A 27,628-nucleotide genomic window follows, 5' to 3' on the forward strand; every position below is an offset into this window, starting at 1 on the left:
TCCTTTTCTTTTGGGGGGACCTCATTGGGGTATACGTTGAGTCGAGGTTTAGTTCCAAAGGGCTTTGCAGAAAGGCATGACCAATTCACACAACAATGCATAACTGAGCCTGTTTTTCCACAGCAGGGTGCTTGAGCCAAATAGTATTGATTCCTAAGGTAAATCAGGCACAAAATATTGACTAGGCATTATTAAGAGCAAGTTTCTGATAAAATCAAAATGGGTCCAAAGAAAGACATAGAGCATAAAAGTTAATCTCTTAAATTGAGTCACAGTTACTCATACTCGTATTTATTGATCTGGGATGTATAACAGTTATAACTGGATTTAGACTCTCTTTATGCAAATGTATATTTCTTTATTAAATTAATTCTAAGGAAGGTCCATGGTTGAATTGGTCCAGATTCTCATTAGAGAGCATAGTCCACAATAGTTTCATACTGCTTGAACCCATTAACCTCTTTATTCATTCACTGACTCAACATTTATTAAATGCCTACCAGGTGGCAGGCACTGTGCTAAGCACTGGGGATACAAAAGAGGCAAAAGATAGTCCCTGTCCTCAAGGAGCTTGCAGTCTAGTAGGGAAGATATTTGTTTAATTAGTTTTAGAAAAACTCTGGCTCCCCCTCCCTGCCCCGATAACCACCAAATAATTAAGATGAAGTTACAGAATTTAAAAACTTTAAAAAAAAATTAAAGGCCAAATACATATATAATGTGGCATTTTCCTGTGGCTATAAGGAGGAAGTATTGTGAACACCTCAGTGTAAACTACAGCAACCACCAAAGGAAAAGAAAAAACTTCATGTGTTTCTTTATGACAATGGTCTATAAAATGGGGGCCATGGTCTAACTATAATGGGTGAGTGATGAACCACTTAGAGGGAGGGAAGATGGGTAGATCCAAGGGTATTCTGGAGACAGCTGAAACAAGCTCCTTCATTTTTTGTCTTTTTATATTCACTGTTAACACAACAGGGACTTAAATGTTTGTTAAATTCTAGAACAGGCTGTCTTCATGTAGTCAGGACAACATACATCATTGAACAAGATTAAGCATTTCATATAAATGCTTTTCAAATATTCACAAATATAACTGTTATTCATTCATATCTTATATTCATGTAAATGATTTAATTATAAACTAAGTCAGTTGTGAATGATTACAACTTTTGGGAAGATTCCAACTATATCTCAAAGGAAAATAATTACATGATTGTGCTAATTCTCCAAGCCAAGAAACATCACTGAGATAAAATCAAAGATCTCCTATAGCTCTACAGGAAGAAGGAAGCTCAGAGGTCACATAATCCAACTTTCTCATTTTACAAATGAGGAACTGAGGCCCAGGGAGGTTAAGTGACTTGTCCAAGGTCACATAAGTAATATACAACAGAGGTGGGTCTTGTAGTTCCACAGCCAAGTCTATTGCCTCTTCTAATCAATCGTTTGATCAATCAACAAGCATTTATGGCCAAATGCTTACTTTGTTCCAGACACTGAAGAAGTCCTGGAGTCAAAAAGAAAGGAAAAACAGTATCTGACCTCAAGAAGCTTACATTCTAATGAAAGAGACAATAGGCATCTATTAAGGTATATATAAGCTACAGACTGAGTAAATAAATAATAACTTCAGATAAGGCTTTAGAATAGTGATTTTTTTTTACCTTTTGTGTGTCATGCATGGACTCCTCTAACAGTGTGATGAAACTTATTGGACTGTTATCAAAGTAATGCTTAAAAAGCATCATGAATAAAATTAAATTACATTAAATTAAATTAAATTAAAATCTTTATTTAACCAGAATGATCAACTTTTTTTTTGTTGTTGATCTGTGACTTTTATTGATTCTGCACCTTTTACATAAAACTTCTCCCAAAGGATTCATATTTTTCAACTTGAAGCAACACAACATCTCTGGATTTGGGTATATTGTTTTCCTTCTCTTCTAGAACCTCCTCACTTAGGGGAAATAAAACCAATGGCATACAAAATCTGAATTTAACAAAGATGGAAGCACTTTCACTGCTCTCACTTGAAGGTAGAGAGTCTTGTACAATTTTAATATTTACCATAAATCTGTGAAATTGTAAACACTTAATTAACAAGTTTAACAGGCATCCCTAAAATGCTTCTAAAAAAGCTAAATTTAAATTACCTTTCCAAAATCCCGAACATCAAACAAGTCAAAAGCCTCGAAGAGTTCACTTTTCCTCATCCCAAATATCTCACAACAAGCCGTTAGGAATGTTCGTATGTTCTTCAGGCAGAGAAACTGAGAGAGAGAGAAGAAAAAAAAAAAGAATACTTATTAGTGTACAGTGGTCATTATGAATATGTGCCTGCCCCTCCAGGTTTTCCTTTTTTGCCAATGCATACATTGGTGGAGTCAGAATTCATTTTTAGATATTCATGAGCCCATCTGAACCAATTCGTGGGTCAACAGCCCACTTTTTGAAAATAAAACAAGATTTTTCCAGTAGCTAGAATTATAGCATCCTGAAAGAATTTAGTCATCTGTAGTAAACAAGCAGGGTGTTATCTGTTTAACAGTATAGTGGTTAAAAAATATAGTGTAGTGGTTGTTGTTTTTTTAATAAACAGGTTTCTAAGAGGCATCCAGCATGCCCAACCTCACCTCCCCCCAACACACACACACACACACACACACACACACACACACAGGGACGCCTGTTACAGGGATCTGACTGGAACAGATGCCCATATTGGTAGTGAAAGCCATGTGGGAGAAGTGCTGATAAACACTGTGTAGCAGCCAGGCAGCCAATAAAAGTATATATGGGAACTGTTTTCACTTTTTAAAAATTCATGAGAGGCCTTTACTACACAGGCTTACTCTGCATGCAGGTCCTCAACATGGAATTGCTTATTTACAGATTAAAAGCCCCACATTCTGCCAAGACAGACAATAATTACCCTCTTGGGGATTTGACAGCTACAGTCTTGCAATATTTTTTTTACGTAATTAAGTGCCCAGCTCATAATTCACCCAGGAGCTGAACATAATTGCACAGTGGCAGAGAGCACCCAAGAAAACCTCCCATAGCACACATTCAGATTGCCCCCTTGTAAAGGAAAGACTATGGTACCATCACAAAATTGGTTTGCTGATTTTTTTAAAGGCTTTTCATCAAAAGTAGACTTGGCATATAGAACAGGCAGGCCTACTACACGTATAAGAGAGAGATATTAAAAACTGATCCCTGATGAAAGCAATTTCTAACCTCTCTGAGCCATAGGCAATGCCCAAGGATTTATTTGCTAAGTAATGTCAATAGATTGCTTCAGATCTGTATTCTGGAGAGTGCTCCTACACCAGTGAAATCACAATTCCTTGATGTGTTAGCATCCCTGGTTTATTCCTGAGCTCTTTTGAAACACTCTTCTGGGAAGTCTATAAAAAGGGGTCTTTTTCTCTCTTCACCTCCTCCAGGAACAATCACAGATCTCCTAATTTTTTCCATTAACATTATAACCAAATCCTACTTTTAGAAACAGTGTTCAAGTAGGTTTCAGCTCCACAGAGCAAACCCGTCTCATTCTTTTTCATTTGTTCATTCTCAAGAGCACCAACAAAATATTAATTTGCCCAGGTAACATTTGATGTTCTGAATGTATACTCCTTAAGTTCAAAGACTATTTTGGTTTTGTATCTCCAGTGTATATTGTGGCACTTGGCACATAGTAGGCACTTTGTGGATCTGGGGATTTTTAAAAGCTAAAGTAAAAATCCTAGTCTAGGCCTTCATGATCTCTAACCTATAGTATTGCAATAGATGCAATAGTCTACATAGTAGCAAAATTAATATTTCTAAAACACAAGTGCATCTGGGTGACCCAGTAGAGAGAGCACTGGCCCTGAAGTTAGGAGGACCTGAGTTGAAATCTCACCTCAGACACTTACTAGCTATTTGACCCTGGGCAAGTCACTTAACCCAATTGCCTTAAATATCCAGGGCTACCCCAAGTCGTTCTGATATATATCTCGCCACTGGATCCAGATGGCTCTGGAGAAGAGAGTGAGGTTGGTGACCTTGCACAGCCCTCTGTCACTTAAATACAATTCAGTGCAATTCGTGACATCACCCTGATATCATGGTCCTCTTCAGGAACAAAGAACAAACAACAACAAAATGCTTCCAGGATAAAATACAAACTTCTATTTGGGGTTTAAAGCTCTTTCCAATCTGGTTCTACTTGGGCTTTCCAGGGTGATTAAACAATGGACCCCCTTATGCATTCCATGATCTTGCTAAACTGACCTAATTGTTGTCTCCTAAAATGTCTTTGCCCCAAAATTCACCTTTTTCTCTTGATTGTCATTTCAGTCACGTCCAACTCTTTAGAACTCTATCTGGGCTTTTCTTGGCTCATTTTACATTTTACAGATAAGGCGACCAGGGTTAAGTGACTTGCCCAGAATAACACAGCTAGTAAGTGTCTCCCACCAGATCTGAACTCAGGAACATGACTCTTCCTGACTCTAGGCCCAGCATTCTATCCACTATGCCACCTAACTGCCCTTTTTGCTGTAGAGGCCAGCAAAATCCTTCTCATAATACAGAGTGGGATGTTAATATTATCCTCAGTTTCTCACTTTCCCTCATCCCATAGATCAAATAGCTTATTACTTATAATTTCTGACTCCACCATATATCCCCCTTCTATTCTCTTCTCTCTATACACAGTCACAGTCTTTGTCCTATTGAGTCAAATCAGTGAACGTTTATTACCCACTTACTATATACCAGGTGCTGTGCTAAGCTCTGGGGCCACAAAGGAAGGCAAAAACACAGTCCCTGTCCTCAAGGATTGTACATTTTGATAGAGAAGAGAATATGTGAAAAAATGTGAATACAAGACACATACAGCAAAAATGGAAAAACACTAGCAGTAGGGAAGATCAAAAAAGACTTCCTACAGAAGGCAGAAAATGAGCTGATTAAAAAAAAAAAAGAAAAGAAAATGAGCTGATTATTGAAGGAAACCCAAGAGGCAGATATGAGGAAAGAGAGTATTCCAGGTGTGAGGAATCGCCAGTGAAAAGGAGAGGAGTCAGCAGGTGTTTTGCATATGAGCAATAGCAAATAGGCCCAGAGTACCTGGATGAAAAAGTACAAGGAGGCAGCTGAAGGATGTGACATGAGAGAAGAGGAAGCTCTCAACAAATTGCCTCAATTTTTTTCAATGAAATATGATACAAGGTCCTCAGCTGAGAGGTTGTGGGAAAAGGAAGCCATTGGGAGATTTGAGAAAGGATGAAAAGGTCTGGAAAAGCTGCTCTGGTAAAATCCATTAGGGAGATGTCAAAGCATTATTGCCTTGCTGCAGTGAGAGTCCAGTGGAGATTATACGATGTAAATTGATAGAGTGAAGGCAACAGATGGAAAAAGTAACACAAGTTTTGGAATCTGCCAAGATATGATCAGCAACAGGACAAGGCCATCATCTCATCTCACCTGCACCACTCAAATAGCCTATTAATTGGTCTCCATCCAAATCCATCCTCCACACACCTGCCAAAGGGATTTTACTAAAGTGTGATTCTATCCGTGTAACTCTCATGTCCAATATCTCCCTCTTGCTCCTAGGATAGAATTAAGCTTCCTGGTTTAGCTTGTAACAGCCTTCATCATCTGGCACCAACCTAATTTCCAGTTTAATTATACATTACTCCCTTTCTCATAGACTATGCTGTAGCCAACCTGGGCTTTTTTTTTTGGGGGGGGGGTTGTGGGGCAATGGGGGTTAAGTGACTTGCCCAGGGTCACACAGCTAGTGTCAAGTGTCCGAGGCCAGATTTGAACTCAGGTACTCCTGAATCCAGGGCTGGTGCTTTATCCACTGTGCTATCTAGCCGCCCCCCAACCTGGGCTTTTTGCTGTTTCATCATACAGCATACTCTCAGCTCTAACTTTGCTATGACTGTTCTCCATGCCTGAAATACACGTCCCCTTATGCTAACGACCACCACCGCTTCCTCTCAAAAATGTTATCTGGTATATACGTTGTACATGTACATTTGTCCCTTCAATAGAATGTAAGCTCCTTGAGAGAAGGGACCAATGTCATTTTTGCCTTTAGCACCTAATATAGTACTTGACACATAGTAGGTGCTTAAAACTGATTGATCAGGAGAGCTAGGTGGCATAGTGGATAAAGCACCAGCCTTGGATTCAGGAAGACCTGAGTTCAAATCCAGTATCAGACACTTGACACTTATTAGCTGTGTGACCTTGGGCAAGTCACTTAACCTTCGTTGCCCCACAAAAACAAATAAACAAACAAAACAAAAACCTGATTGATCAATTGATATTACTTCATCTCCTACTTGTATACCTTTGCAAAAGCTGTATGCTGTGCCTTCCTCATCTCCACCTCCACCTGTTGGAACTCCCAGCTCCCTTTAAGTCTCAGTTCAAGTGACAACTCCATTTTAGAGGTCTTTCCTGATTTTCCCAGTTGGGCGGCACTTGCCTGCAATCACTGTATTTATTTTACAAAGATTCTTTTCGGTTTTACCTATATGCAAACATGGTATTTCATGGCAGTATTTTTTTCCCTTGCAGGGCAATGAGGGTTAAGTGACTTGCCCAGGGTCACACAGCTAGTAAGTGTTAAGTGTCTGAGGCTGGATTTGAACTCAGGTCCTCCTGAATCCAGGGCTGATGCTTTATCCACTGTGCCACCTAGCTGCCCCCTCCTGGCAGTGATTCTACTAGAATAAACCCTTGAGATCAGGGGTTATCATTTTTTGTTTATTTGTTTCTCTATTTTAGTGGGTGCTATGTAGAAAGTGCTAGACAAATGCAATAAGCACAAGGCAGTGATAAAGTCTAGAGAACATCCACCTTAGAAAAATTAAGAGATTAAAAGCTTTTCTTGAGCATTGGGAAGGAGCACAGTCCTCTAAATGGGGTCTAACCAGGGTAGAGCCATGCAGAATTGTCCCCTTCTTCATTTTGTAGACTGCTTCAGCACATTTTTCCTTCCCCATGTCATATTGTTGACTCATTCTAAATTTGCAATCCATTGAAAATCCAAAGACATTTTTTTTCACATGGCCTGTTCTCAAGCAAGGGCTTCCTCTTCCTTAACCAGGAATAGCAGCAGTTGCTGTCACTGCTAACATGAGCATAACACTTCATAATTTGCAATGTTTTTTATATACTATTGTTGTGGGTTCAGTCATTTCAGTAATCATGTCTGACTCCTTGTGACATCATTTAGGGTTTTTCTTAGCAAAGATACTAGAGTGGTTTGTGATTACCTTCTTCAGCTCATTTTTCAAATGAGGAAACAGAGGCAAACAGGGTTAAGTGACTTGTCCAGGGTCACACAGATAGTAAAGTCGGAGGACAGATTTGAACTCAGGAAGATGAGTTCCAATGCTCTATTCACTGAGCCACCTATCTGCCTTTTGTATACACCAGCTCCTAAATATAAGCATCATAAATATAAGTTCATGCAGAAATTTACATTTTTCCTAATTAGGTTCCACATCTTTCAATTACTCCCACTGTTTCACCCTCTTGAAATCATGTGAGGACCTGATTCTACCATGCAGCATATTAACTCTCTCCAGCTTTGTGTCATTAGCAAATTTCACAAACATATCATTAGTATCTTCATGGAAGCTATTGATCAAAACTGAACAGCACGAGACTAACAACAGACCTATACGGCACCCAACTAGACAAAAGCCTCTGCTTCATGTCAAGAAGATACTTCTTAACAATCAGAGCTATTCAAAAGTGCAATGGACTGCTTCAAGAAGTGGTGTGTTCCCCCTCCTTGGAAGTCTTCAAGAAGCAACTGAATGACCACTGATCAAATATGCTACAGGGGAGATATTCCTTTGGGTATAAATTGAACCAGATGTTCACTGAGGTTCTTCCCAACTCTCCAATCTTATTATTTTCATTATAAAAATCTTGCTTTAAATGAAGATTGATTTCTAAAATCAACATTCTGAGGAAAGGCATTTAACCAGCTGTGAATTGTACTACACTCTATTCTCCATTTCACTATTGTAATAAAGAAAGCATGCTAGGGCTTTGTTAACATCTAGGTAAACTGTATACATAGCAGTTTCTGGTCTGGTAGACTAACAATTACATACAAGAAGAGGAAATGAGGTTAGTGAGAAGTCCTTAGGTTTCCTTATTTAACCTCTCCTAAAGCTGCATGAGGCAAAGCAGGTTTGGAGCTGAGGATGCATATCTAAACCTCTTTGTTGTCATCCCAAATCCACAACTGGTGTCCCTCCCAAAATATTACTACCAAAGGTTAAGCATGACATAATTTTATAACCACATCCCTTTTTCCTCATCTAGTCTCCAGTATGAATGATATCACATTAATCCTAACAAATAGATGGTCTCCTTTTTAAAAGTTTCCAAACAAGAAGATCTGATCATCTCCTCAAAATGGTTAACAATATTTTCTCACAGTACCTAGGAATAAAACTAGCATTGAATGGCTAAAATCAAAACAGAAAAAAAACCTTATTTTTTAGATCTCCCTGTTGAAGTTGCAGCATCCCATTTGGCTCACTCACTTGCACTTACAAATTGGATCCCCTAAGAGCAACTGACTACTAGCAGTCTCAGGATTCTGAGGGGCTGGGGCTTCTAGTAGTATTTTGAAATATCTCACCAAATTTTAGTGGGATAAGAGGTTTTCTTTCCACTTAGGAAAGTCATAAAACTGCATGAATACCTTGTATAAGATAAATAGTAGTGATGTAGTGCTGACTAATGTACTTCACTTGGTAAAAATTCTCCTCCATTGGTAGGCTGCTGCTGGAGATAGCCGTAGGAAAGGAATGTTTTACTGAACAAAGGATGAGATATACTCAGCATATCCAAAGAACAAGCCTCTCTCCCCTTCATGCCAGGCTAGCTCATATCTATCCCAAGGGGCTTAGCTTTTTCACTAATCTAAGTATTTTTTTAAATTCTACTTTAAGTTACAATTTTTTCCCTTCTTACTACTGTTTATCATCTTGAGCTGCCTAAGGCATATTATACTTAAATATCAGGCTTCTGATCCCCACTCCAAGACAAGATATCACTCTAGCTCTTCTTCCCCTCACCTATTTAAATAGTGCTTAATACACAAACTGAATTAACTTCAAGGGACCATGTAGGTTCTCCCCTTCATAGGATGGGGGTGGAGGGTGAATGAGATAATGATGTCATGCATAGAGAAGAGAAAAAAGCAGTGTTCTCCTCTCCTGGGACTGCATCAGTGATAAGTGAACCAGCCACAGCTGCCATAGTGCATTGTCACCTGTAATGTTTTCTATATGCTCGCTCTCGTGCTCTCTCTCTCTCTCTCTCTCTCTCTCTCTCTCTCTCTCTCTCTCTCTCTCTCTCTCTCTCTCTCTCTCTCTCTCTCTCTCTCTCTCTCTCTTTTCCCAGGACTCCATGACCAGACTGTACATCTCATCCTGAGGAAAAGAAATGCCAAGGAGAGTTGGGGGCAGGGAGAAGCACCAAAGTCAGGTTCAGGGTGTACTCAGCGAAGAAAACCTGGGGGGGAAGGGGGAAGGGGAAGGCATGGAGGTTCTAACAGGTCTACAAAATCTTCAAGATACAAGAACAAAAGCTTTCAGCATTAGGAAATGTGGTTGAGCTAGGCAGCTGTAATTTATCAAAAACAGACAAAGCCAAGAATGGATTTCAGAGGTACAGCCTCTCATAAATACTTCAGTACTTGTAATAGCCTGGTTTCAGAAAGAGGAACATCTAAAGGTCAGTCTGTTAAAGTTCACCCTCAACTCACTAGGAAGCATCTCTGCTTTCTGCCTGCTGCTTGCTGGACAGCAAAGCCAATGTGTGTTCAGACACCCTTATCAGCTCCAAGTATGATGTCCTCTTCCTTTGTACTGATAAAAGCTACTTCTCCTTTTACAGGCTTTATGAATACAAATGGTGCCCATTCCTTTTTCCATGAAAAAAAGAAAAATACTCACTTCTGTAACAAAATTTTAAAAGTAGATAACTTAGAAAAGACATCTGAGAGTGAAATTACCAAAACACACAAAATCATTATGCTTTATTTTAAAAGGACTGTTTGAATCTAGTACTAGAATGATTTTCTCCCAGGAGATCACTAGCTCTTGATGCGGGGTTGGGAATGAGGGAAGATGGGACTTGGGAGGAAAGATTCCTTATCCCTGTTTTAACTATAATGATGAATTCACATTCCCAAACATATATATCCTAATGAATATTTAATAATTATAATGGACTTAGCATTTATTCAGTGGTCTGTTTCTTTAAAAGATTTTTATCTGAATTATAATTTTACAAATGCAGACAAAGAAATTAAATTATTTTCCAAAGGATATCTAGGATCATGAAGAAATCATTGGAAGGTAAGTTTCATTGACTTTTTAGCCCGTCCCCAAATCAATGAGCAATGATAGCCCTACCCCAAGCGATGCGGGGAGCCAGCGCTGATATTTTTTTTTCATTCACTGCCCGTGTTGTAACCACTTTTTAAATGGATGAAATATACCATTATATTGTATTTTTATTTGATATATTTTATTTTCACCCAATTACCTATTAAAACAATTTTTTTTAAATTTGGAGGTTTTTTAAAGTTTTGAGTTCCAAATTCTATCCCTCCCTTCTTCCTCTCCCCCCTCCCTGAGATGGTAAGCAATTAGATAAAAGTTATACATGTGCAATCATGTAAAACCATATTAGTCAGAAAATACCATTTGAATCAAATAGCACCATTAGATACACTTAAATAATATCCTTAATAATTAGTTCTTCAAAATAGAGAAAACCTCATGTAGGTCATAGTTCATCTACTGAAAGATGCCAAGTTGAATAGCTCTATACTAGCCATACTATGTCCCATAAAAATATATCCGTGGGGGCAGTTAGGTGGCACGGTGGATAAAGCACCAGCCCTGGATTCAGGAGGACCTGAGTTTAAATCGGGCTTCAGACACTTGACACTAGCTGTATGACCCTGGACAAGTCACTTAACCCTCACTACCCCACCAAAAAAAGTACACAATCTCCAGGTATGACCATTAGATTGTGCCTTCTAACCATTCTCCATGCATCTAGGTTCTCTTCTCTCCTCTCTCTCCTTCACACAGCTACCAAAATGGTCTACCTAATTCCTAGGTCCCAAGGCTCAGAAATCTTCAAAAACTCTCTGAGGATAAAATAAAAATACATTATGTTAACATTCATGGTCCCCCATACTACGGTCCCAATCTACCTTTCCATCCTCCTTTCACCTAATTACCCCTCCACACACTCTAGATTTCTGCCAAGATGCTCTATAAGCTGGATCCTCAATTTTACCCTTCCTTAACATGCTTCCATTCGGTCCAGCTGACCCCCTTCTCTGAAATGCCCCCTCTCCTCATTGCCAACCATTAAAATTCTTGTCTTCCTTCAAGGGTTCCCTCCAGTGCATTTCCTCCATGACCTTCCTTGACCTCCATCTCCTAGTTGAAAGGGAATGGGGTGAAAATGGAACAAGCATTTTCTAAGCACTTACTATGTTCCAGGCATTGTGCTAAGTACTGTCTTCATGTGTTCCTAGAACGTTTGCCTAGATCACTCTTCTTCCCCTTTTACATTCTATTTTGTGTCATATTTCTATGTGGATATGTCATATGTCTCCATTAGAATGAAAGGTCCTCAAATACAGGCACAATGTCATTTTCCATCTTCATATCACCACCCAGACTCAGGGAGCCTTCCTTATTAGGTGACATAGTGGAGGGAGCACCTGGTCTGGAGTCAGAAAGACCTGAGTTCAAATTTGACCACAGACACTTAACTGTGTAACCCTAGGAAAGTTATTTAATCTTTGTCTGCCTCAGTTTCCTCATCTGTAAAATGGGGATCATACTAGCACTTCCTAGGATTTTCATGAGAATCAAATAATAATTATAAAGCACAACACTTACTAACTGTGTGACTCTGGACAAGCCACTTGAGATGTTTGCCTCATCTGTAAAATGAGTTGGAGAAAGAAATGGAAAACCAGTCTAATATCTTTGCCAAGAAAACCCTAAACAGAGTCATGAAGAGTCAGACATGACTGAAAAACAACTGAACAACAACACAGTGCCTGGCACATAGTAAGTACCATAGAAATGTTAGATACTGTTATCAATATTATTATTGTTATCATTATTGTTGTTGTTATTATTATTCTTTAAGAAGAAGTTCATTTTGCTGGATTGACTTGGTTAATTTGACCATGAGTGTACCAGCTAAATTCAATCCTTACATCATAGGTAACCAAATAAAAAGCCCCTTTTCTGGGCACTTCCTTGAACACACATCCTTCTATGTATCTTGGAACAGACTGAGGTGAAGATATTGTGTGGCTGCTGAGTTGCTGTAAATATAACAAAGGGACTCAGGAGGATGGGGGACCTTGACTTGGGCCATTAAAAATGTCATATCTGGTTCAGTCAAGAGACATGATGAAGGGTTTTATCTTGCACTCCACAATATGGCAATCCGACAACTTTTCATCTAAGAAATCCCCGAAGCCACATTGTTGACACAGATGTCTCAGCTCTGCAATATACACAGCAATGTTTTCACCAGCCTCCTGATTCAATTTGGGAAATTTAATTCTCTGACCCCTGGCTGATGGAGCTAATAAATCTACTTCTAACAACCTCACAACTTCAACATCTTAATCTTGGGAGAAGCTGTACAGGAGTACAGCATATGCTTCTCTGTTCAGTTTCCTCAATCTTATTTGTTTTAAAATAGGGGAAATGATGGTGGTGGTGGTGGTGGTGGTGGTAATGATAGCATTTGTATAGTACTTTAAGGTTTGGGGTGGGGGTAGCTCGATGATGCAATAGATGAGAGAGCACTAGGAATCAGGAAGACTCATCTTCCTGTGTTCAAATCTGGCCTCAGATACTTACTAGCTGTGTGACCCTGGACAAGTCACTTAATCCTGTTTGCTTCAGTTTCTCATCTGTAAAATGAGCTGGAGGAAGGAATGGCAAACCATTCTAATACCTTGCCAAGAAAACCCTAAATGAGGTTACAAGGAGACAGACACCAGCAGAAAAAAAATTACTAAACAACTATTATTTATGTTCCTTCATTTGATCCTAATGGAAGACAGTCCTTTTGCATAAGAATCCCAAGAACTGGGCTGATTGTCTTCAAATTCCTCAGCCATTGCAGCTCCTCCCTCCTCCTTCCTCCTCCTCCTCTTCCTCCTCTTTCTTCTTCCTCCTATCTGCTGAGGTTAAGCAGTTATTTTTTTTTCAAAACCTGGCCAGAACACCCAAAAATGTTCACCAGAATGGGCATTGCATTGAGGATCAGTAAAGAGGGAAGTTTTCACAAAATGGATATTGTTGCTGCAGAACTATTCTAGAAATTGCCATGATAAGGTATAATAGGAACCTGGGATGAAAATTGCTATTTTAAACAATAGCACTGCAAAACATTCTTAGATATAAATTGTTTTTCAATAGAAATACCTTGCATTCAAATTCCATTCTGTTCAAATGCACCTTGTTTACTTCAAAGGCCTAAATCTCAAGCATATGCCAAAGGTGAGAGGGTAACTGGTTAGATTATAAGCTCTTTGAGGGCAGGAACTGTCTTTTCCCTCTTTTTGTACCCCAGTGCTTAGCACAATGCCTGGCACCTAGTAGGCACTTAATTAATATTTATTGATTATTGATGAGTATTGATTTTCAGAGGTTTTCAGGCTGGTCTCCACCACCAATCCCCTCTCCACTCTTAGGAATAGTCTATCTCCCTCTGCTTGGATCAGCCACAGAACCTGGCTCTGTGAAAGTCAGTCAGTATTGTAATTCCATCTCTTTCCTTAGTAGATCAGATTTAAAAGGCTACCAACTTTTTTATTAGCCTCGGGACACCCTGAGGTGGGGGAAAATGCATTACAAAGGTACTTTCAAAAATCACATTCGATTTTTTAGTCACAGCACTTAAACACTGCTTGGAAGGAGAATCGAGCAGTCAATATTACTTTGGGACTTCTTGATTCACTTTCTTTTTTTTTTTTTAGTGAGGCAATTGGGGTTAAGTGACTTGCCCAGGGTCACACAGCTAGTAAGTATTAAGTGTCTGAGGCCGGATTTGAACTCAGGTACTCCTGATTCCAGGGCCGATGCTCTATCCACTGCGCCATCTAGCTGCCCCGATTCACTTTCTAATAAAAGCTATATGCATGATTTTTTTGGGGGTATGAAAAACATCACATTAAACATGGCTTCTCACACAAAGTTAGGCAAATATACCAGTGGATTCTCCTTTAATGAAATGTTATTGGATAGATACAGTAGATGGGGCAAAGAAAACATGCCATTTCCATGAACTACAAAAGGTAACATTGGGTAAAGAGGCAGATTCTAACACGCCTAAACCCCAGTTATAGAGAGTATGATTCATCTTCCAATGGGAGAAAATGTTCGGAATGGAACACCAACAGCCGCCCCATCCAGCAAAGGAACAGGAAACAACATGCCAGACTCAAGCCTTAAGTAGACAGGTTACAGAAGTTCTTTATGTACAGCTTTCAAAGTGAAGAATGAGGTGCTAAGTGACAAGGGGATCTGTATCTGATTTACAGGGATGAGCACTTGCTATTTCCATTCATCAGCCTTTACAAACCTTTTATTCTAAATCCTAAGAAAATGGATTAAGGATTATCGATGCCAAATCAAAACACAAGGCTTTGTGGATGCCTAGCCAAGCAGGCAACTACCTATTCCCACATCCCCCAAAATGAAACTCCCATATTATAAATAGCCTGATGGAAGAGATTAACTGCAAGAGTGGCTGAGGATAACTTCTGTAATGTTGCCCTTGAAAATCAAGGTCCTCTTCATCTGTCTACCTTGCTTTCCATGATTTAGAAGGATAATTTCTTTAATTAGCTCTGCCCACACTGGAAAGTTTGGAGGGCTAGGAGAATTTTCAGTTTCCTGGAGGCAGTGTTCTTGCATTAGTCATTGCAATAACATTTAAACTAGCTAAATTGATTGCCATAAGTTGAAATGGAAAAAACAAAAAAAACAAAAACAAAAAAAAACCACAAAACTTGAATAGATAAAAGGGAATCAGTCACAAGTATTACATTAAAAAAAACAAACAAACAAAAAATCAAGCATCAATACTCAATGAATGAATGGTCTTTTCCCTGTCCCATTCCCCTTACTCGATGGAAAGATGTCTTTCCCCTTCACTGTATGTAACTATTCCAATAAAATGTTTCCCTATCTTAAGTTAAGGTTAGATAAGATTCCCTGATAGATACAACTACATAGGCAATGTTGTTCAATCAATGGGCATCAGATTATTGATATTAGCAAGACACAGTCAACCAATAAGCAGTTACTGAAGTCTCTTCGGGAAAAGACCGGCTACTGTCATTAAGAGGAAAGAAGATTCCAGAAGTCCCGATCATCCCTGGCAGTTATATGCCAGCATTGTGCTAAACCCTGGACATACAAAGAAAGGTAAAAGAGTCCCTGTTAATGAAGAACTCACAATCTAATGGGGGAGACAATAAGCCAAAAAAATATATATGTGTATGTGTGTGTGTATGCATACACACACACACACACACACACACACACAAATATGCTATGCATAAGATAAATGGAAATAATTGAGAGAGGAAAGACACTAAAATTAAGAAAGATTTGGGAAAGGCTTTCTGTAGAGGGGAGGATTTTAGCTGAGACTTTAGCTGAACAGTAGGAGAAAATGCCCAGCAAAGAGGTGGGGGCTCCTAAAGCAAACAGTATATGGGGGAGGAGGTGAAGTGTAAGAAGACTGGAAAAGCAGGAGGTGGGGGGCGGCTAGGGTTTTGAATGCTAAACAGAAGATGTTGTATTTGATCCTAGGGGTGATAAGGAGTTACTAGAGTTGACTGAGTGAAGGAGTCATGTGGTCAGACTGACACCCCAGAAAATTCATTTTGGCAGTTAAATGAAAAATGGACTTGGGGGGAGGGCGGGGGGGGGCAGCTAGGTGGTACAGTGGATAAAGCATTGGCCCTGGATTGGCCCGGGAGGACCTGAGTTCAAATCCAGCCTCAGACACTTGACACTTAATAGCTGTGAGGCCCTGGGCAAGTCACTTAATCTTCATTGCCCCACCAGAGAGAGAGAGAGAGAGAGGGACTGGAGCCGGGAGAGCCCTGAGGCAGAAATCCCCACCAGCAGCTATTGCAGAGGCCCAGGTGTGAGGTGATAAGGAGCTGCTCCAGGGTGGTGGCAGAATCAAAGGAGAGCAGGGGCATATTTGCAAAGGTAAAATCAACAGGCCTTGGCAACAGATTGAATTCAGGGGAGATGAGGGGGATGGCATGATAAGGAGTCAAAGCTGACACCTAGACTGTAAGCCTGGGGAAAGAGGAGGAGTGTGGTGGCCAAAAAGGTAATAGGCAGCTTTGGAAAGGGGGAATCTCTGGGATCTTGCACAAAAATGAAGTTTTGTTAAGTGAATCCCATTGTCCTTTTGAATCCTCTTATGAAGCTGTCGATTCATTTATTTAGTAGAGAGGTTACTCCTAAGTATTAAAATTATGCTTAGGAATGAAATAGATATTTAGTTCATTTGAGCATTCATCAAAGAGTTCTGATTTCACCAGGGGAAGTCCCTTCATCCTACACAGGTCACAACCCCTCTCTGTTTTGAAGACAGTCTCGTGGCTAGCCTGGGAACCAATCTCTCCAGACTCGGGTGGGCCCTCGGATGGCTGGTGAACAATCCATCACTGGACGAGCCCTTGTTCTAAATCCTTCCAGATCGGCAAGACCTGTCATAGCCCAAGCCCTGTGGACACAGCCTTCTAAAGCTCACAGCTCCTTCTGACAGCTCATGATGAGACATTGTAGTACTCTAGCGGAGGGAAAAACCAGTCATTTGTTTATGACTGCAGCTATTTTGTCAGAAGTGTTTGCAATCATATTGGGCCACAGTCTACGTGTCACAAAGTGAACACGTTGTGCTGCAAATGAAAATAGACTGACTGCCAGAAGAACTCATGGAATGATTCCCTGATACATGCACTGTTTTCAATACCAAGATACCAATGCGTGGTGCTTTAGGCACTTGGCTGTGCTTTGCACTGTCCTTAACACTTTAAAAACTGATTACTAGGGGGCAGCTAAGTGGCACAGTGGGTAAAGCACCGGCCCTGGATTCAGGAGGACCTGAGTTCAAATCCGAACTGACACTTGACACTTACTAGCTGTATGACCCTGGGCAAGTCACTTAACCCTCATTGCCCATCAAAAAAACAAAAACAACAACAAAAAAAACCTGATAACCAAAGTCATTTACTTATTCTATTTTTCTGTACTTTTTTCCATCATTAGGTCTTATTGGCTAGAGCTTTAACATGATTCCTAAGGTCACTTCCAGCTCTGCATTCTATGATCCTCAATCTTGACTTTTCTTTCTTTTTTTTTTTTTCAGGGCAATGAGGGTTAAGTGACTTGCCCAGGGTCGCACAGGTAGTAAGTGTTAAGTGTCTGAGGCTGGATTTGAACTCAGGTCCTCCTGAATCCAGGACAAGTGCTTTATCCACTGCGCCACCTAGCTGCCTTTATGATCCTCAATCTAAGCAGCTAGGTGGTATAACGGATGGAGCATTGGGCCTTGATTCAGGAGTACCCGAGTTCAAATCCAGCCTGATACACTTATTAGCTATGTGATCCTGGGCAAGTCACTTAAGCATTGTCTGCCTCAGTGTCCTCAACTGTAAAAGATGGATAACTGCTTACCTCACAGGACTGTTATAAGGAGCAAATGGGATAATATTCGTAAAAGCATAATCGTGGCTATATAAATGCTTATTCCTTTCCTTTCCCTTCCCCTCGCCTTCCTGTTCTATTCATCATCTCAAATCTCAGAATCATCTAGAAGACTCCCTACTGTAGCCTTGGAAAGAAGATTTAGGGGGGCAGCTAGGTGGCCCAGTGGATAGAGCACCAGCCCTGGAGTCAGGAGTACCTGAGTTCAAATCCGGCCTCAGACACTTAACACTTACTAGCTGTGTGACCCTGGGCAAGTCACTTAACCCCAACTGCCTCACCAAAAAAAAAAAGATTTAGGGGGGTGGGTTACAACACCTAACATCATACTAGACATAGTAAATCAGGGCCTCTTCACCTTTTTGCATGTGTCTTGGACCCCTTTGGCAGTGGAGATAAGTTTACAGACACCTCCTTGAAAGAATGCCCTTAAATGCATAAAACAGAATAAATAGGATGCAAAGGAAAGAAATTATCTTGATATATAATTATTTTAAAAAATTAAAAGAAGTTCACAGACCCCAGGTTGATAGCCCCTGTGGTGGATGCTTACAGAACCACAGAACTTCAGAATTGGAAGTGATCTCAAAGAGCATTTAGTCTAACCTGTACCTGACAGAAAAAATCTTCTCTACAGCACACCTGACAAATTATCATTCAATCCATCCCTGACTTAGATGAGATCATTCCATATTTGGAAAGCTCTACCGCTTAGGAAGATTTTCCTACATCAAACTAAGCTTGCTTCTTTGTAACACCCACCCATTGCTTCTGATTCTACCTTCTCAAGGCAAACAGAATAAGACTAATACCTTTTCCAAGGGGCAGCCCTTTAAATTCTTGAAGATAAGCTACGGTGTCCTGCTTAATTATTAACTATTCCAGGCTTAAAATCCCCACTTCCTTTTGTTGTGAATCCCAACCTCTTCAGGGTCTTGGTTGTCATCTTCTAGATGATGTAAGATCTTTCATTCACAGATTCAAACAGCAGCTCCTAAATCTAAAGTTTGAAATGTCTAATTGTGGAAGATCGCTAGTGGGAAATAAAGTAGAAAAAAAGTGTCTTCTTTTGCTTCCTGAAAATTGTAGGAGGAGAAATATGCAATAGGGGAAATTATATAAACAAATATTTTACCTCAAGGGTCAGTTACAGTAGTTTATGGAAAAGAGGTGATTCATTAGCACATGGTGCTATGTACACATCATTACTAAGGGTTTTACAAGATGTCTACTTTTTCAAATATTCCCTACTGCTGCTTTTGAATTAATAGAAAAAAATTTTTTTCTGGTTGGTTCTGTAACTTATCCTTGGTATTTTCTTTCCTATTTAAGGGAACTAATGCTTTCTTATTTTTATTTGGTTCTAGGGCTACATTCAATTCTCTATGGCTAGATATACATTCTGACAGTATAGATAGGAAAGAGTGTATTGGGGGTGGGGGGAGATATCAAAGAAGCTGAAGAAAGAAAATAATTGAAGACCTTCCTGAAGGAAGTTGACTGGGCAGATATTTGTTAACTAAGCATTTATTGAGTGAACATGCAAGGCATTATTTAGTGCATTTTGAAGTATAAAAATAAATAGGGTCTAGTTGTTCCCCTCAAAAAAGGAACAGAGAAATAGAAAACTCATCTAGAAGATGGATAATAGGAACATAGATTTGTAACTAGAAAGTACTTTTAGTCATATTATCTAGCTCTCTCCTTTTACAGATAATGAATCTGAGATCCAGAAAAGGTTGCCCAAGAAACTTGTCCAAGGTTACACAGGTAGAGAGTGGTCATGCTAGATTCTGAACGCGTGTTCTCTGACTTCAAAACAACACTTCCCATTATACTAAAACATCCCTAATATAGAAGATAGGGCTTTCATACAGAAGAGCAATTAATCTTGTTCTATGTAGTACCAGAAGGGAAAAAACTAATGCATTGAAGGTACAGAAAGATGAGCCTCTGCTCAATTCAAGGGGGGGAAATCAAGTTGTTGTTTTTACTATTTATTCCAATTGCATTTTTTTTGTGGGGCAACGGGGGTTAAGTGACTTGCCCAGGGTCATCCAGCTAGTAAGTGTCAAGTGTCTGAGGCCAGATTTGAACTCAGGTCTTCCTAAATCTACTGCACCACCTAGCTACCCCTGAAATCAAGTTTTATTTAAAGCGATGAGAGTATCCAAGATACAATCTTAGCACTGTGACATTGTTCCGACCATTTTGGAAAGCAGTCTGTAATTTTGTTTTGTAAATAACTAAAATATCCATATCTTTGACTCAATAAACCTATTGCCAGTGTGGTGTTTAAAATTATATGTGGTCACCTTATTTCTGTCCCAAGTTTGGGGAAAATTAGCTGGGGTTTCTAATATATTACTACTTATAAATTAGAAGCTTTAGCATCAGTTTGGGGGCTGTAAGCTTTTATTAAAGCATATCAAATATTAGTAAAGATAGAACATGTGGTTCAGAAAGTTCAGAAGCCCTACATACCTAGAATAGAAGAGTGAAAGAGAGAGAGTAAGGCGCTACCACCATCTCCACGTCTCAGGCCCAAATGGAAGTCCCCGTGCCTCTGTGAGCAGAAGCTTCCTGTGGTCCGGACGAGAGGTGGCCCTTACACACTGCTTCAAGCTAATGGGCTAGCATGATTCAAATCTATTGCTTTACTGGACTTGAGGGTGGTCCATGAGCAGAACTTGCTGAGGTCAGAGTTCAGAGAACGCACCCTCTGAGGGCCAGGCTTTCAGGTGGGTGTGGTTTTAATTAAGTTAAATTTAAGTGAGTTAATCAGCAAAGTCAATCCAATCATTCTTTTTTTTTTTTTTTGGATATTTTTTGGGGGGGGGTGAGGCAATTGGGGTTAAGTGACTTGCCCAGGGTCACACAGCTAGTAAGTGTCAAGTATCTGAGGCCAGATTTGAACTCAGGTCCTCCTGACTCCAGGGCCGGTGCTCTATCCACTGCACCACCTAGCTGCCCCAATCCAATCATTCTTAATATTATCCTCTTAAGGGGGCCTCTGGACAGCCCAAAATCCATTATTTTCTCACACCGGGAATAAGCCGCAAAGAGATTAAAGAGAAAGCTTCTGTTTATACCAACGTATTCAGATCAACCCTTCCTGTATTAGCAAAGAACTGAAAACAAAGTCAATGTTCACTGACTGGGGACTGATCAAACAAATTGTGACACATGATTATAATAGAATATTATTCAACTGTAACAATGAATATGAAGAATTCAGAGAAGCATGGGAAGACTTATGTGAACTGATATGGAGTGAAGTGAACTAGAAAATCTATACAAAATGAGTGCTAAATTGTGAACGGGAAAACCAATAACAACAAAACCAGGAAAACCTATACTATGTGAACTTACTCCCTTAAAACTGCACTAACACCTCTGATACACTCTGTATAATTATAATGGCCAAGGAGGAGAGATGAGAATACGTGTTTCTTCTCCTTCCTTTCAGAGGTCTGAGACTATGGGTATGGAACACCATTTATATGTCTGATTAGGTTGCCATATTAATGAATTTCACTGGATTCTTCTTTTCTCTCTTCTTTTAAATTCTGTGTTATAAGGAATGACTTGCTGGGCAAGGGAGAGGGAGAGAGATATGAGATACTTGGAAAGGATAGAGAAAGGCCCTGAATCTATTTTTATTTTGGTAGCACTTATGAATGAAAAAGATATTTACTTCATTGGAGAACCAATCTCCAAGTCATGATTCAATCTGTGGTGCTTACTTCACCATACATTGATCAAGGCATGTCCCTTTATAACCAGTTAGGCAGTTTTCGAGAAATGCTATGGCCAAAACTTTCATGACCCAGAAGTCAACTTGTTGATTAACCTCTCTCTCTCTAAACTTAGCAAGATCAACCTTCAGACAAGGAAATTCCCTGTAGGGATGCAAGAGTGTACCTTCTGTGCAGCTTCCTGTCTTTTTAAAGATCACTGAAGGGTTAAGTTACCTGCCCAGATCAGAGATATGTCAAATATCTTCCTGGCTTCAAGGCTGTCTCTCTATTTGCTATCCTATGCTGCCTCTCATCTGAAAACAAAGGTAAAATGAAAACAAAAGATCTCATTAAAAATGTGTAAAAGAAGACAAAAACTAGAATTGTCTAAAAATGGAATGGGAATTAGTCCATTCTTCATCAGAGGAGGTATTCCAATATGGTCTGGGTGATCACTCATCCAGGAGGTCAAAGAGCAGGGGGTCTTAACCTTTTTTGTGTCATTCATTCCTTTCCTGGTCCAGTAGAGCCTATGGACTCCTCTGAATAATGTTTTGCGATTCTCAATGTAAATTAATCGAATTGCAAATGAAACCAATTCGACTAAAATATAACTATGAAGATTTTTTTTTAAAGGGATCCATTGAGACCAAATTAAAAATCTTTATTGGAAAGGGCTTCTGAAAAGCAGTGTAGTAGATAGAGCCTTTCACTTTAGTTAGGAATATCTGAGTTTGAATCCTACCTTACACACTTACAGCCATGTGACACTAAGTCATCTAAGTCACTTAACATAGCCTCATTTTCCTCTTCTTAAGAAGGAGATAACAATCTCACCTACCTCACAGAGTTCTTGTGAAAAAGAAGATAAGGTCTGTAAATAGCTTTGTAAACATTAGGGTACCATATGAATGTCAGATATTATAAAGCGTTCATCTGTCAGGTAAAGAGCTGGATTAGATGACCTCTAAGGTTCCCTCCTACTCTGAGATTCTTTGTATGAATCTAAAATGAGCTAACATCATCCACTTGGGAAGTTACCTGATATTTGAATTTTTCTTAAATTGTTGGTGAAAAACTACTATCCTGGTAGTAGAGATGGGGAGAGCAATGGAGTGAATGTATTTCTTAGTGGCTGGAATATAGAATATGATAGCATTGATGGAAAAGTCTTCTTCAGAATGATGAGCTAGAAGCCAAGGAACTCACTTGTGGAGAAGGAAGACTAGAGGATGCTGGGAAAATAAGCAGAAACTTGATTTTATACATTACAGCCAATTTCTTTTCTTAGATTTGGCCATTGCCACTGGAAATGAAGATACAATTGGATTTGACAAAGGGCACAAGCAAGTAGGGATGTAAAAGGAGATCGAAGAACTCTGCCTTGCTTCTGTGATAAGAGGTGACAATTTGGATTTGCCAGCTTCCTGACAAGATACGATGCCCCTGGATTTAAAATTGGCAAGGTTTATATTGGCAAGCATAGGTATGAAGGGAAAAAAGACTGAAGCATTCACTGTAGTTAATTAGGATTTCTTTTGTACTTGGAGAGAAGGGCCAAAAGGCAAAATTGTAAAGCCTGTAATTTAATTCTGTTACATTAATGGGTTAAAACACAACTTCCATGAGTTTGGAAAAGAAATTAGGAAAACCAAAATTTTATATTAAAACACAAACACATAAAAAGAAATGAAAAAATTTTAAAAAGAAAAAGAAATAAAACACAAACATGTTATAAAATAGTGGGGAAAGCTAAAACTCCTAGAGGATGAACCACAAAGTGACTGCTCAAGCTGATAATAGAGTCAGGGAGAAGTAAAGAGGATCTTTTTTTTTTCTTTAAATGAGGTTGTCACTAAATTGGAGGCTATGGGGGCAGAGAGAATGTAAGTGTAGTTAGAGAGGTTAGAACTGTGGGTAGGAGAGAGAATGCAATTCAGCACAGAAGAACATAGATGAATACTTCTGAAAAACAAATCTGATTCAGGGATTCTCAGTGGGTAGAAGAAATCATTTGCAAAGTACAATGCTGTGAAAGTAATGTTCTTCCTTGTAATAAATCATTCCAGGACAGGATCCGATGACTACTGTTTGAGTAGTTGACTCAAACTTCAGCCATTTTTCTCAGGAATGGATCTTTCGTGGGGTCAAGGATCTCTTCAAACAGTTTCACTCAATCAGGGAAGCCAATAAACAGTTGCTAAGGATTTGTTAACTGAGGAGGACACTGAAGAGTTATTCTATTCCTGGAACTAGTACAGCGTAAGATGGCACGATAAGGCTGTTGGGCAGGCTTCTGTGATGGTACAATAGTCCTCACTACGATTTTCTTGAGGTCTACATCTGCTTGGTTAGAGGAAGAGAAGGCAGGAAGATGTAGGAGAGGTAGCAGGATGTAGTAAATAGAGTCAAGAAGGCCTAGGTTTAAGTATTGCCTCATATTAGCTTTGTGACCCTGGGCAAGTCACTTAACCTCAAAGTTGCCCAGGCAGCTTTCCAAGACTGTGAATTACAAAATGAAGACTTGCTGGACCCTGTTAGTGGGAAGAGTTTCCACATGAAACTTCCCTCCCACTATGAAATCACAAGTTTGAACATAACTAAAAATATATGTGCGTCTATCTACAAGATTCTTCTAGGTACTAGAAATGCCATAAATTAGAGAGACTACTTGCATTATAAATTAGAATACGAAGTGGAATGTAAACTCTTTGAGGGCAAAGACTGGTTCCTTTTCCTTGTCATATCGCCAGGACCTAGCTCAGTACCTTGCGCATTGTTGGCATTTAGTAAATGTATGCTAAATTCAATTGTTGAATAAGAGGATTCTTTATGAAAAATTCATCATCGTTTCAATAGAAACTATTATTTGGAGGGGACCTTAAAGGCATTCTGGTCCATTTACTACTTGAAATATGCACCTCATCCATTTAAGACATCCCTAATAAGCAATGTTCACTTAAATGCTATTTGAAAATCTCAGAGGTAAGGAACTTAGTGTTTCACAGAGCACATCACTACAGTTATCACTTCCACATTGCATGTGCTCCCATGAGTGATTCAATATATTGAAAGTTGGCATAAGAAATTAAATGGGAATTTTGGGGAGAGTTTGGCAGAAACCTCAGATAACACGTAATAGCCAGCAGAGAACACAGAAAAAGTTTAGAAACTCAAAAATGCATAAAAAATATATATAGTATTGCATATTATCAATATATTTTATGTTTTAATACCATAATAATCCAGACTTCTTCTTTGGTATGGAGGGCCAAAAAATTATAAGCAGATCTTCCAGATGGAGGGGAGGATTAGCAAGGGGTGGTACCATGGCCCTAACCATCCCTTCTCCCTCACCCTCCACCACCATGTGGAACAGATAACTGTATTACATTTAGCGGAAGCCTTAATAAGGAGGAAATTTTTTCTAGAGCTAGTTTGCTAAGTGGTTAGAGCACTGGCCCTAGAATCAGGGGGATGTGAGGTCAAATATGGCCTCAGACACTTGACACTTACTAGTTGTGTGACCCTGGGCAAGTCACTTAACCCCAACTGCCTCAAACATCCAGGGCCATCTCCAATCATCCTGATGTATATCTTGCCACTGGACCCAGATGGCTCTGGAGGAGAGCATGATGGTAGTGACTTTGCACAGTCCTCCTTCCCTTAAATCTAATTCACTGCAAGTCATGACATCACCTCCTGATGTCACGGTTCTCTTCAAGAACTAAGAACAAACAACAACAACAAGAAACTGGGGAAAGAGAAATGGTAAACTAAAATATTAGAGGCTTTTGTTGAATGAAAATCAATTAGTAATAAAGAACTGTCAAGCTTAAATAATATATAAACCAATAATGTGGGGAGGGAAATGCATTTCATATTAAAAGTTTGGGAGGGGCAGCTAGGCGGTGCAGAGAATAGAGCACCGGCCCTGGAGTCAGGAGGACCTGAGTTCAAATCCAGCTTCAGACACTTGACACTTACTAGCTGTGTGACTCTGGGAAAGTCACTTAACCCCAATTGCCTCACCAAAAAAAAAAAAAGTTTGGGAGCATATAAGAAAAATTACTGGGTCCACTTTATCTTGTTTCCACCCATATTTTACAGGATAGGCTGGAAGAAGAGAAGTCATAGCCTATCCTCTCAGAAGATAAGAGCCAAGCTCCAAAGCAGATTCCTTCTTCCCACAATGTTTATACTAAAATCCTAAGTCTTATTGCTAGCTCAGAGATAAGAGATTTCTGCCCCTACAGATAAGGACATTTGTTTCAAGACTAAGTCTAACCCAGGAGAACTGGACACAAGATAAGTTGCTCCATTGTCTTGGGATTTTTCCCCCAATTCTATATGGGGGGGGGGGAGGGCGGTTAAGAAAGAAAGGAGAAGGAAGCTTGCAAGTTTAGAAACCTAAGTTACAATGAATAATGTCTCTGGTTATTCTAAGGTAGAAGTTCTAACCTTTTTTGTGTTTTGGACTTCTTTGGCAGGCTAAGGAAATCTATGGACTACTTCTCAGAATCCTGTTTTTAAATGCATAAAGTAAAATGCTTGGGATTACAAAGGAAATAAATTATATTGAAATCTAGTTATAAAAAATGTTTAAAGCCAAGTTCATGGAACTAAACTTAAGAATGCCCACTCTAGGAAGGGAGGGAGGAAGAGAAGTTGGAACACAAAGTTTTAAAAAATTGATGTCAAAATTTGTTTTTACACATAATTTGGAAAATAAAATTCTAAACAGAGGAGGAAAAAAAAAGAATGCCCACTCTAAGGAATAGGACTAATCCCTCTGTAACCACGTGGCTCTCTTTAGGGGGCATACATCCTATCTCCTGGAATGTGGAATGGACTTAAGATCCTGTTTGGAGTAGTAAAAATATGCTTTTTTCCTAACTCTCTTCCATCTCTGGATCTTTCTATCTGGGATACTTAAATCTAATGAACATCAGACATCTAAGATCTAAAAGCAAAACTATTATTTGTGGCTACTGTTAGAATTCCTTTGCATCAGTAACTAAAATATTTCTATTTATATTTCATGGCTGCAATACTTTCCTGGATTTTTATGGATTTACGATCTCATGGATGTGGTTAATCCCTCCACTAATGCAGACCTCCACCTATCCATGCCTTTTCACCCTGCACAATTCTTTTGCTGACCTTCCATAAATCTTCCATATGGAATCTAACCAATGTGATAGAAGACTGTCTCTAGATCTCTTAACATTTTGTATGCATCAGGGCAACTCCTAAACTGGCCATCATTTATTCCCCTCTCTTGTGACATGGCTGGTTTACCACCTTTTCTGGTTGTGCATGCCACGGATATCTTTTGTATCAAGTCTTGCTTGTGAATCATTGCGGGTGAGATGTTGAAGCTATGTCTCACCCACTATTGGGTCAATTATCTCTCATATCATCTGCAGCTTTAATTTAATTTAATGAGCATGTTCGTCCAAGGTTTACAGCCCTATCACATTGATTTTTAGGTCACAACAAGCCATGAAACAAAAAGGGGGGGCATGAATATTAGTTATTAAAAAGAAGGACTTTACTTACAAGGAGCACCTTGGAATCATTGAAATCACTGCCCAGTTTCCCAAATGAGATCCAGTCTGCTCTTCACCTATTCTTATCTGAGCCTAGCTCATTGTCCATCTTAGCATCCTAAACAAGATAGGGATAGGAAGTAGACCAGTTATTTCACTGATATAGGGAACTCTCACATGAGTAAACTCCCTTTACCAATGCTGGCAAGTAACTTCTTTGCTCCTTATGGTTTTAGAGATTGGCCTGAGGCACTAAGCACTCTGGGGCCAGCTCTCTATTTACTATTTCATGTGGCTTCTAGCCTGCCCATGTACTGTCCATCCAGCTCCATGCCATGATCTTGTGAATATGAGGTCGTTATCCACTGATGTTTCCAGTGTGTGTCGTTCAGCAAGCCTCTATGAAATGGTGATGAATCTCCCTCATGAAACCAAGAGAAACATTTAAATATTAAAAACAAACAGGTATATAAGGAGTGGGGAGGTCCTC

The 27,628-nt window shown here is 39.5% G+C and overlaps 1 protein-coding gene across 1 annotated transcript in view; it reads right to left on the reverse strand.

Moving 5' to 3' along the window:
* VAV3 (vav guanine nucleotide exchange factor 3) overlaps positions 1 to 27,628 on the reverse strand; it is a 488,752-nt gene that overhangs the window by 380,672 nt on the left and 80,452 nt on the right. Inside the window, 1 exon segment of the mRNA XM_044004405.1 lies at positions 2,163 to 2,279. Coding sequence (XP_043860340.1) covers positions 2,163 to 2,279 — 117 coding nt within the window.

This window comes from Dromiciops gliroides, chromosome 4 (assembly GCF_019393635.1).
Source record: "Dromiciops gliroides isolate mDroGli1 chromosome 4, mDroGli1.pri, whole genome shotgun sequence".
In the NCBI taxonomy this organism is placed as follows: domain Eukaryota; kingdom Metazoa; phylum Chordata; class Mammalia; order Microbiotheria; family Microbiotheriidae; genus Dromiciops; species Dromiciops gliroides.